At 45.4% G+C, this 12,890-nt stretch overlaps 1 protein-coding gene across 1 annotated transcript in view; it reads right to left on the reverse strand.

Moving 5' to 3' along the window:
• Window positions 1-12,890, reverse strand: part of ADCY7 (adenylate cyclase 7) — a 201,827-nt gene that overhangs the window by 29,697 nt on the left and 159,240 nt on the right. Inside the window, exons 11-14 of the mRNA XM_040410723.1 lie at window positions 11,254-11,442; window positions 9,302-9,345; window positions 6,047-6,127; window positions 3,825-3,897 (exon numbers count right to left, since the gene is read on the reverse strand). Coding sequence (XP_040266657.1) covers window positions 3,825-3,897; window positions 6,047-6,127; window positions 9,302-9,345; window positions 11,254-11,442 — 387 coding nt within the window. The remainder of the gene's footprint in view (window positions 1-3,824; window positions 3,898-6,046; window positions 6,128-9,301; window positions 9,346-11,253; window positions 11,443-12,890) is intronic.

Consider the following 12,890-nt stretch of genomic DNA (forward strand, 5'->3'; position numbering starts at 1 on the left):
GCACCTGCCCCCGTCCCAAGTCCCCGGAATGTCCCTCGACCCCCAAAGGCACTAAGGATAGATAGGAAAGGTCCCCATGATAACTCACCAGGCTGCCTGGGTGCTGTGATCCCACCAGCCACAGATCCTGAATCCCGTCCAGACGCTGTTCCCGTAGCCCGTCCATCCAATAGTCCAGAATCAGGATGTGACAACCCATCTTCAGAGGATGATGCAGCTCCCAGAGGCCCTGGAACAGATGTGCTGGCGCTGAATGATGAAGAGGAGGAGTCAGCATCCTGCTGCCCGTTTTCCACCGCCGACCTCACTCTGGCAACAGCACTCACGAAGAGGGGGGGGCAGCATCCTGCTGCCCGCACACATGGTTCAGCCTGCCCTCCCCCACCCCCCACTGCTGCAGGGGAAGACAGCCCTATCCGTGTCCCCACGTTTGCGCCGAGCAGCCTCCCCTGCAACAAACAGGGGATCCGACGAACCTGCTCTTGCGCCACTACAGTCGCCAGCAGAGGGAGTTCTGGTGAGGATCTTATGTCTGCCGGTGTCCCGCCGTAGACGTGGATTCCTCCCATGTCGGGATGACAGAGCAGGAGGCTGCCGCTCATGCGCAAACCCTGGAGGGTCCCTGGTGGGGCTCCTGACCTGGCGCCGGACTCGGGGGACCTGTTCAGGACTGAGGCGCACCGGCAGACGTGAGCGCCGTGGCCGTCGCGTCTCTTGTTGCAGGGACCCGTCCCCTATCTCTCCTTCTCTAAGCAGACCCTGGAGCTGAGACTGCACCTATTCCGGTCCATGCGCAATTGCCTTCTCCCGCAGCAGGCGAATTAACCCTTCAACGTCTGCCATTATTAGGTGAGCTAGCTGCTGTTTTTTCTGTGTCCCTGCCTGCTGGTCTCTTTCTAAAAATGGCCTCCTCTTCTTCTCCCGCCACCCTATTTAAGGCCTTCCCCCCTTTTACCCCACCCCTATATTTTAAAACCCACCAATCCCTGCCTAGCCTGGCTCGCTGGCGCCTCTGCTCATCTTGATGGCCTCCCCCCAGGCTGCGCCCTCTAGTCCGGCCACACTGGAGGAAGGGAGACTGAGGAGAAGCTGTGATGGCTGATCTGACTGACGGCTCTGCCCCCTCTATCTCCTGTACTGAGAGGATCCTGCCAACCTGTGAGGATGTAAGTGCTGTGGACCACAAACTGTGAGCAATCCCAGTGTCTGTCCTGTTTATGGACCCTCTGCTCTGTGTTATCACTGACATGATATTACAGCCAGACCAACAGTTCAGGAGCTTTAACCCCTTGTGAGCTGTCAGTATGGCTGAGGTCAGTGATATCAGCAGCAGTCACTGGTCTCACCTTCTATAAATGTGTGCCCTCTCCTTCCTGCACTCTGTATATGGTGATATGTGACCCCCACCACTGCATATAGAGATCCGTGACCCCCGTACACTGTATACAGTGATCCAAGCTAACGCTAGCCCATGAGTGCCGCCGAAGTCCGCTCCGACCCCATTCACTTTAATGGGGACAGGTCGGAGGTGCGGCCGCAGCACGGCAAACATGCTGAAAGGCCGCCGGACAAAAAACACAGCGTGCTGGGCATCAGTGAACGTGACTGGGGTCGGAGCGGACTTCTGATGGCACTCGTGGGCTAGCGTTAGCACGGATCTGGCAGGGGAACAGCCTGCTAACGCTAGTGTGAAGCCTTAGGAGGCTCCTCTCTATGTGAGATCGATTTGTACAAATGTATTCAGCAGACCTCTTGTGCAACAAAGATCTGTCCCCCCCACTCAACAGCCCCCTCCTCCGGCAGTCCGTGCACCTAAACAGAAATCTATCGCCGCTCAGAGCAGCCGTGGATTTCTGGCTTCATTTGAGTCCGAAAACTGGTGAAAATAAACATAAATTTGTTGGGGCGACTGGTCACACCCCCTCCCTGCCATTGCCACGCTCCCCCTTTTTTTTTAAAGGCACAGTTAAAAAGTCGCACACACATAGTTTGCTACTTTTTAACGCCACTTTTCAGAAACAAGGGAAATGATAAATCTCCCCCTCTATTCATTCTGTTCATGGATTAAATCCAATGGTGCAACTAGAAATGACTGGGCCCTACAGCAACAGGGCCCCCTCCCTCCCCCCCAGTAACATATTAGCATCATATTCCTGTGTGCTGCTGGGACTGGGGCGTCCATCCAGTAAGGGTCCATCCAGACGTCCGTAGACTGGGTCCGGATCCGTTATGCAATTATGCGGTACGGGTGCGGACCAATTTTATTTTCAATGGGGCCGAAAAAGATGCGGACAGCACACAGTGTGCTGTCCACATTTGCATTTCCAGTTCACGGCCCTTGAAAAAAATAGAGCATGTCCTATTCTTGTCCGCAGCTGCAGACAAGAAATGGAATCCTCTATTAAGTGCCGGCGATGTGCAGACACTACGGACGTCTGAATGGACTCTTATTGATATTATCTGAGGGGCTATTTTCTCTATGGAAACACAAGTGGGCGGGGATGTCATGTGACCGCTCCTCTGAACATGCTTGCTACAATGCATGCTGGGATATTTACTTTTACTTTGCCGCTGCTCCTCCCCCCACGGTCGGTCTGAGGAGCTCCTCCAGGGAGGCATGTCATGGTGAACAGGTTAGAAAAGTGATCTATAGCCGGTACATGTCACAGGATAGAAATACTTCACGGTTTGGGCTATTATCTAGGGCACTTTGGATTTTTGATACTTAGGGTGGCCAACCCCCTTAAGGACATAAACTATTCAGACCACCTATCTAATCAAACCCCGGGGAGCCTGGTGGATCTGTGAAGAGGCCTAATGAGTGCACATATGAGGGTGCGCATGTCTGCACCCAGTATTCTTCTGTATGTGTAGGGGCGACACTTGAATTGGCAGTAACTTCTATTAATGTGACACTGCGGAGGGTCGGTCTATTCAGTATAATACAACAAGGCAGAAGCCATGTTAACACACAATAGTCAATGAGTGAACTGCACACAACACAGTAAACAGCTACGTCACGTCCTCTGTTATTTCAGGTAAGATGGCACCACACAAAACGGTGCCGTGCTAATGAACAAACCTAACGGGGGATATTTACAGAGCTAAGTGCACCAGAAGGTTGGTCAATTTTGGCCAAAACAGGTGTACAAGCCTTGCACCACATTTATTTTGTGTTTTAGTCACTTTTTGCACCTCTCTAGACAAGGAATGTGCAAAATTGCACCAAATTTTGGCGCAAGATAAACCAACCAATAGTTTATGTAAAGCTGAAGTCAAGTTTTTGAGTTTTAGCAGGATGGACCGAGTTCATCATGCAGCATGATCCAGCAAGATACATTTGTAGCATCTTTAGACTGTCTTAACGGAGTTTCCAGGAGTTTAATATTAATGACCTATGCTCAGAATAGGTGAATTCCAGATTAGCGGTGGTCCACTACCCGGCACCCCCCCCCCCCCCCCCCCCGGTCAGCTGTTTGAGGAGGACCACCATGTATCTTACCAGGCACAGCGCTGTCCACCGGACAGTGGCTGTGCTTGGTATTGCAGCACAGATGGAGATGGAGATGCGTCTAGACTCTAGGCCATCCGACTGGTGAACTGAGGAATAGGCCCCGGCACTCCAGCAAGTTGATCAGCAGGGGTGCTGGGAGTCAGACCCCTGCCAATCTGATATTGATGGCCTATCCTGAAGACTGGCCATCAACATCAACATTTTGGACAACCCCTTTAAGTTGACACTGTCTAAATATCAGGCAGGATTAGTAAATCTCCCCCATCATCTGCAGAGTACAAGTAATATAGAATATAACATTTTTTCCTACCTCTCTTTCTAGACCATCAGCAGTGAAAAAAAGTAGGAATGCATAAAAGTCATCAGATTTCCCAAACCAGGGCCTGAAAGAAAGGACAGCCAACAATTGACACATATGAATAACATGCTCTGCAAGTCTCCTAGTAAGGCCTCTTGCACACAAACGTTTTTTTTTCTGTTTCCGTTCCGTTTTTTTGTGTTCTGTTTGCGGTCCATATGCGGAACCATTCACTTCAATGGGTCCGCAAAAACAACGGAAGGTACTCCATATGCATTCTGTTTCCATATTTCCGTTCGGGTCAAAGATAGAACATGTCCTATTATTGCCCGCAAATCACGTTCCGTGGCTCCATTCAAGTCAATGGTTCTGCAAAAAAAAAAAACTGAATGCATCCGTATATGTCTTCCGTATCCTTTCCATTTTTGCGGAAGGATCTATTGAAAATGTTATGCCCAGCCCAATTTTTTTATGTACTTACTGTTTAAACATTATTGTATGCTTCTGTTTCCGATCCGCAAAAAACGGATCACAAACAGAAACCAAACGGAAAAAATGGAACGGCAAAACGGAACGGAAGCGGAAACACTACTGAAACAAAAAAACTGAAAAACTCATCCGTTTAAAACGGACCGCAAAATACAGAAAAAGCCATACGGTCGTGTGCAAGAGGCCTAAATCTGAGAATCCTAATTATTTTAGCAGGTCTTCACACATGAGCTTCATGGTCTATTCACATTTCTTGCAGAAATTTCTGTCACAATTATCTGAAAGCTCTTCAGCAAATCTGCCACATGTATATATACTATTAGAGATGTTTTCCCATGGATGCCATGCCATGGAAGCTGAGAATGAAGGTCCTCTTCAAAATGTGACCTGCACAGCAGCTCCTCCAGGCACCCGGCTGTGCAGGGATTTGGGTCACGTCACTACACCAGTGCTGGGCCTACTTCATCGTTGGTGGCCCCTGATGACAGACCGATTATAAAGTGATCACATATCTTAGAGTTATTCCATCAATTGATAACATCAGTGCTGCAGCTCCTTGGCTGGTGGTCATGTCACTGTGCAGTGAAAATGTCAAGAGGACAGAGCACTGGGCCTCTTCTGTTTCCAGATCAGATGAGTCCCGGCAACGGGACCTTCACCAACCAGAAGGTCATAGCACATTTGAGCAATATGTCATCACTTTATGCAATGGTAATAATCCATTTAAAGATTCCCAAAAAGATTGTTACAAGCCGAGGACTATGTATATGGTATAGCCATGGTCGACACTAGACGGCATTATCATTTACCTGTATGTAGGAAACCAGCAAAGCTGAAGATATAGATGAAACACATTTTAATGGAGAGTAACTGTGCACCACACCCCTCATTCAAGGTCAATGTCATGTCACCAGTTACTTTCTATATTGTATACAGGCACAAGAAGCGGCTAAGGGGCTCTTTCACACTTGCGTTGTCCGGATCCGGCGTGTACTCCATTTGCCGGAATTACACGCCGGATCTGGAAAAACGCAAGTGAACTGAAAGTATTTGAAGACGGATCCGTCTTCAAAATGCGTTCAGTGTTACTATGGCAGCCAGGACGCTATTAAAGTCCTGGCTGCCATAGTAGTAGTGGGGAGCGGGGGAGCAGTATACTTACAGTCCGTGCGGCTCCCGGGGCGCTCCAGAATGACGTCAGAGCGCCCCATGCGCATGGATGACGTGTCCATGCGATAACGTCATCCATGCGCGTGGGGCGCCCTGACGGTAAGTATACTGCTCCCCCGCTCCCCACTACACTTTACCATGGCTGCCAGGACTTTAGCGTCCTGGCAGCCATGGTAACCATTCAGAAAAAGCTAAACGTCGGATCCGGCAATGCGCAAAAAACGACGTTTAGCTTAAGGCCGGATCCGGATTAATGCCTTTCAATGGGCATTAATTCCGGATCCGGCCTTGCGGCAAGTGTTCAGGATTTTTGGCCGGAGCAAAAAGCGCAGCATGCTGCAGTATTTTCTCCGGCCAAAAAACGTTCCGGTCCGGAACTGAAGACATCCTGATGCATCCTGAACGGATTTCTCTCCATTCAGAATGCATTAGGATAAAACTGATCAGGATTCTTCCGGCATAGAGCCCCGACGACAGAACTCTATGCCGGAAGAAAAGAACGCAAGTGTGAAAGAGCCTTATGGTAGGGTATTTTTATTTATTTATAAAAAAAATAAAGAAAAAAGGGAACTTACCTCACTGAACTGAGGCCATCGATTGTGTTCAGCATTCTGTCATGAAGTTCTTCCTCCTGGTTCCGTTTTTGTGAAACAGTCCTAAATAAAGAACGATTAAACGTCATTACATGGCTGTCATCATCTCATGACAAAGCTTAGCTGTAAAGCTGTAATATCTGTGGCGAACATTAAATGGATATGTAACATGCAAAATACTCGGGTTTCAGAAAGCTTTAAAATGACACAACAAAAGCCATTGACGAGTTAAAGGTGTATTCCCAGCTGGGACATTGATCCCACGTCTGGGACCCACTCCTATCTGCAGAATGGGACCCCAAAGTGAACAGAGAGCAGACGCAGGGCATTGGCCCACCAGGAAATTTCCCTGTAAGGACTATGGCCAATCCTCCCATGCTTTAATGTATGTTAAATTTATATATATATATATATATATATACCAAGGAAAAAAGGCGGCACTGGTACAAAATCAGTTGAGGTTAGGGTGCACATCCCAAGGGGAATAGGCTTCTTACCCCAATGTGTAGGTCCAGAAAAACGGGCGGCACTCCAAGAGGTAAAGGAAGAAAGTGAACCTTTATTCACCCAGGTGGTGCAACGTTTCGGCTCTACACTTGAGCCTTTTTCAAGCCAAGGGCTTGAAAAAGGCTCAAGTGTAGAGCCGAAACGTTGCACCACCTGGGTGAATAAAGGTTCACTTTCTTTCTTTTACCTCTTGGAGTGCCGCCCGTTTTTCTGGACCTATATATATATATATATATATATACACACTCACCTAAAGAATTATTAGGAACACCTGTTCTATTTCTCATTAATGCTATTATCTAGTCAACCAATCACATGGCAGTTGCTTCAATGCATTTAGGGGGGTGGTCCTGGTCAAGACAATCTCCTGAACTCCAAACTGAATGTCAGAATGGGAAAGAAAGGTGATTTAAGCAATTTTGAGCGTGGCATGGTTGTTGGTGCCAGACGGGCCGGTCTGAGTATTTCACAATCTGCTCAGTTACTGGGATTTTCACGCACAACCATTTCTAGGGTTTACAAAGAATGGTGTGAAAAGGGAAAAACATCCAGTATGCGGCAGTCCTGTGGGCAAAAATGCCTTGTGGATTCTAGAGGTCAGAGGAGAATGGGCCGACTGATTCAAGCTGATAGAAGAGCAACGTTGACTGAAATAACCACTCGTTACAACCGAGGTATACAAAGCATTTGTGAAGCCACAACACACACAACCTTGAGGCGGATGGGCTACAACAGCAGAAGACCCCACCGGGTACCACTCATCTCCACTACAAATAGGAAAAAGAGGCTACAATTTGCACAAGCTCACCAAAATTGGACTGTTGAAGACTGGAAAAATGTTGCCTGGTCTGATGAGTCTCGATTTTTGTTGAGACATTCAAATGGTAGAGTCCGAATTTGGCGTAAACAGAATGAGAACATGTATCCATTCTCTGATGGCTACTTCCAGCAGGATAATGCACCATGTCACAAAGCTCGAATCATTTCAAATTGGTTTCTTGAACATGACAATGAGTTCACTGTACTAAAATGGCCCCCACAGTCACCAGATCTCAACCCAATAGAGCATCTTTGGGATGTGGTGGAACGGGAGCTTCGTGCCCTGGATGTGCATCCCTCAAATCTCCATCAACTGCAAGATGCTATCCTATCAATATGGGCCAACATTTCTAAAGAATGCTATCAGCACCTTGTGGAATCAATGCCACGTAGAATTAAGGCAGTTCTGAAGGCAAAAGGGGGTCCAACACCGTATTAGTATGGTGTTCCTAATAATTCTTTAGGTGAGTGTATATATATATATATATATATATATATAATAGGTTATTGTATCTACTGTATCTATCTGTGTCAACTTTTTCTTTCCTTATGACAGGTCTGGGGGTAAACCTGTAATGGACCCTGATTGCCCAGGTACAATAAATTCATACACCATTCCAAGCCTGTTCAATAAATAGGTGATGCCAGACTGTTGGACTGTTGTTGATACTGATACAGACTTTGAATGTGTAATACCGTATTTTTGGACTATAAGACACATTCCCCCCCCCCCCCAAAAAAGTGAGGGAAAGTGGAGGTGCATCTTATAGTCTGAATGCTAATAAACTCTTCCATTATGGAAGAAGTTATTAGCATACAGGAGGCACGAGGAGGGGAGGGCAGCACGGCATCGGCTCTACTCATCCTCCCTGGTCTTTTTCCAGGCTCCACTCTGTACGCAGTCAGGAGGTAGTGCATGTTTGTAGGCGTGCACTATGACCTGACACTGTGGAATATTAGATCACAGTGCAGCACAGGCCAGAGGTGTGGTGCAGGGAGCGGTGAGTCCATGTTCTGCAGTGTGGCAGCGCCATCCAGAGCAAGCAAGGAAAGTTTTTTTGTACTGTTTGGTGGGGGTCTGACCTGAAGTCTGATGGGGTTCTAATCTGAAGTCTGATGGTGGTCTGATCTGAAGTCTGATGGTGGTCTGATCTGAAGTCTGATGGTAGTCTGATCTGAAGTCTGATGGTAGTCTGATCTGAAGTCTGATGGTAGTCTGATCTGAAGTCTGATCTGAGACTGATGCAGGTCTGATCTGAGACTGATGCTGGTCTGATCTGATGCTGATCTGAGGCTGATGCTGGTCTGATCTGAGGCTGATGCTGGTCTGATCTGATGCTGATCTGAGGCTGATGCTGGTCTGATCTGAGGCTGATGTTGGTCTGGTCTGATCTGATCTGAGGCTGATGGGCGTCTGATCTGAGGCTGATGGAGGTTGAGGGTTTGATCTTAGGCTGATGGAGGTCTGATCTGAGTCTGATGGGGGTTGGGAGTCTGATCAGAGGCTGATGGAGGTTGGGGGGTCTGATCTGAGGAAGATGGGTGTCTATTCTAAGGCTGATGGAGGCTGGGGTCTGATGGGGTTCTGATGAAGGTCTGATGAAGCTTGGGGCTCTGATATAAGGTCAGATGAGAATTTTTTTTTCCTTATTTCTCTCTAATTCCTAGATGCGTCTTTATAGTCTGAAAAATAGGGTATGATTCTGGGCCTGCCTACGCTGGAGACATTGGTTACCCAAAACTGTCACAATTATATTGTTTATTGGAGTGAGATCACATGTTAAATTTATTGCCAACCTTGTTTTTTTTATTCTGGACTTAAAGGTTACAAACACAGAAATGATCTTCTTGACAAAAATTCAATTTTCAGTTTCTCCTTTAAAGAAAAAAAAAGTCAGCAGTTCTTCATACCTTTCTGTATTAACCTGGCACCCCATACGTTGCAGAGCAATTTCCTACAAAAGTAAATATTACAATATTATTTCATTTATATAGTTTGTGCACTCATATACAATGAATGTAATCAAAAAGCTAAATATATTTTCACTAATTCTGTTATGGTAAAGAATGAGACCTAGTGTACATGACCGTATGTATTTTGCGGTCCGCAAACCACAGATCCAGCAGTTCCTGTTATATAAAAGCCTATTCTTCTCCACAAAATGGACAAGAATAGGACATGTTCTATAATTTGCAGAATGGCCACACGGATGCACTTTTTGCTGTCCCATAGAAATGAATGGGTAAGCCTCTGAAGCAAACCAAAAATACAATAGTGTGCATGAGCACTAACCTACAACTAATTCCCATGACCAAGGCCCACTTCGCTGACAAGACAAAATTTTGGGCCCTCCTTCTATAGTAAGGTCCTGCCCTGGACGTGGAGATTTCTGACCATTGTCCTACCACCTGAATAATTCAACACCCTCCATAACATATCTTATGGATTCATACATTTTGTTTCCTTGCAGCAAGGGATGTTAATAAAGGTTATTACTGATGGTATGAGATGGCGCAGGGCAGTGCTTTCCTAACCTATCCATTCTCAGGGAATACTTATTCTTATTTTCAAGGGATAAAATTGTTACTGACATGCCTACTATAAAAACAATATAAGAGGTTGGTGTACATGAGACGCTGAACACCCAGTTGAGTTGCAGCCCCCAAATCATTTTACTTAAAGGGAACCTGTCATGTGGATATTTGATTATAATCTAACTAATTATATACAATCATTAACTACTAAAAAGTACCTTAGATGTATTCACTTACTGGTGTGACAGATGGTTAACTCATAATATACACACAAAGATGCCGCATGCTAATGAGCTGATTTGAGTCCAGCGTGATGTCAGTGAGTCCAGCGTTTATTTAATTAACAGCTATGGAACTCTCTGGCTGAGGAGGTGGTGATGGTGAGTACAATAAAGGAATTCAAGAGGGGCCTGGATGTATTTCTGGAGCTTAATAATATTACAGGCTATAGCTACTAGAGAGGGGTCGTTGATCCAGGGAGTTATTCTGATTGCATGATTGGAGTCGGGAAGGAATTTTTTATTCCCCTAAAGTGGAGAAAATTGGCTTCTACCTCACAGGGTTTTTTGCCTTCCTCTGGATCAACTTGCAGGATAACAGGCCGAACTGGATGGACAAATGTCTTTTTTCGGCCTTATGTACTATGTTACTATGTTACTATGTATAGTCACTCCCCTGCCCACCTGCTGCTGATTCATATGGAAAATAACTGTCATTCAGCAGCAGGTGGGTGGGGAGAGTCAGGAGCTCATGAATATTCAGGACTCATCATTATCAGCTGGAGCTTTTCAATACAAGATGTTGGCAGATTGACTAGGTCAATTAAAGAAAGTGACCCAGCATTTTGCTAAGAGAATCAGTCACTTATTTATGTTGCTCTTAGTTAGGACACCATAAAACTGGTGACAGGTTCCCTTTAAGCTTAATTAGATATATTCTAAACTAAGCAATGTGGGTATCCTACTGCAAATAAAAAATGCAAAGTATTCTAAAAATAAAAAAACACTATAGTCTGACCACTGAAATCATTGTGCCGGTCACTAATACATGCAGCGCTCAAAGAGGACAGCATCTCTGTGCTATTGATAAGGAGTTTTTAGAAATAACTATTTACACTATCCTCAAATGACTATTATTATGCCACAAGGTGCCAACCGCCATCTGTGTCCCGAATCCCAACACTTGACAGGGGAAAGAGGGATCTGCGATATGAGACTTCATACTGGATGTATGGCTAGCTGAACTTTGTTCTGTGTAGTTCCAAAAGTGAATAATATGTTCAGAAAAAAATGCTAGTAAACAGTGCCACATAGCACAAAGCCACTAACCCGTTTTGGCTTTCCATTTGTAACAGGTGTCACAGTGGTAGAGGGCTCAGTGGAGTCAAGATGAGAGAAAGGTCTTGCTGCCCCCCATGATTCCAAATATCTTGTCATGCGGACTGACGGTCGAACCTTTAGACCATCATTCACTCGCGTCCTAGCAATGTGGTGGTTCTGGATCTGGTGTTCTTTTGACTAGAAATAACACAAAACAGTTATTAAATACACAGGGCAAGTCAAATGCAGTGCAGTCCAACCTTCAACATCACATTTATTTATTTTTTTGATATCTTGATAGTTCTGTTCTGGTAATTATTTTTAATATATCTTCAAAGTAGTTGGGGGCTTTGTTTTTTCTGATGCAAAGCTCCAAATCATCTGCATAGACATGTAGACATGTAATGATACCACACACAGCTCATCACATGTGGATACGGTATATTTCTATAGTTCCATAAAGCTGATCTTCCTTTTCAATTGCTTTAGTTATCAAATGAACTAAGGGGGTCATTTATTATACTGAAATACACGTATATTAGGCGCATTTCAAGGCGAAGATAACGGCGACTTTGACCCACTCATGCCAGGTCTAAAATTGTGGGCATGGCATTGCTGGAAAAGGAGATGGGCCGGCTGTTTCAGGCGTAGACAAATGTCTTAATGTAAGACAGCTCGAAAGCTGTCTTACATTTAGAACTGGCACTGGATTCACCAAAGTTATGGAGAGTCTGGCAGGGCTTTATAAAGACTGGTGTCTAAAACGCCAGTCTTAATAAATGTGCCCCTAAGTTTCAAATAGAATCTGGCCAGTGGTCACCTCGTCAATGCAGGTACAGTGTCTCCGCATAAGACCTAATGGTCTGATGTCTGAATCCTTTGTACTGGAGAGGTCCCCTGTTGCCATTACTCTTTGCATTGGCCATTGAACCCTTGGCCCGCTTGATACATCTTAATCAGGACATCACAGGTTTGTAATATGGTTCTTTGGAGGAGAAAATTGCACTATATGCAGATAATATGTTGCTGCTTTTTGGTAATTTGGAATGTGTCTAATTATAGACTTTGACACCTATTCTGGCCTTTCTATTAATTGGGATATCAGTACTGCTTCCATTGGACCCTTTGCCTGAGCCCGGTCTAGAACATAGAGCCCCACTTCAGGTAGCATCCACTTTTAACTACCTAGACATGCAGGTATCTTCTCAGCCTCAGGAATATATCACTCTTAATTTGCTCCCATTACTGGATAAAAGTGCTCAGAAAACAACTACTTGGTGCAAGCTCCCACTCTCTCTACCTGATCAACATGGTGCTAATGCCGCAATTCCTATATGTTCATCATAATAGTTGTATCTGGAACCCAATATGTTATTTTTAGAAAATAAAAAGTCTATTTCGCTCCTTAATTTGCAATAGACAGTTTCGAAGAATCAGGTTGAACACCTCACAAAGAGGTAAAGATTGTGGGGGATTGGTGATACCTAATCCCTAGCTAAAAAAAACAGAATATTAACAAAGGCTATATTAGTAGGCGCCATATAGACATCTTTCATTCACATAAGTCAAGAGTAGCCAGAAAGTGGCCGAACTCCTTTAAGAATTTTCAGCAGCTGAAGTCAGAGCTTGGGCTCCTAAATTCCCTC

This window comes from Bufo bufo, chromosome 10, assembly GCF_905171765.1.
Source record: "Bufo bufo chromosome 10, aBufBuf1.1, whole genome shotgun sequence".
NCBI lineage: Eukaryota > Metazoa > Chordata > Amphibia > Anura > Bufonidae > Bufo > Bufo bufo.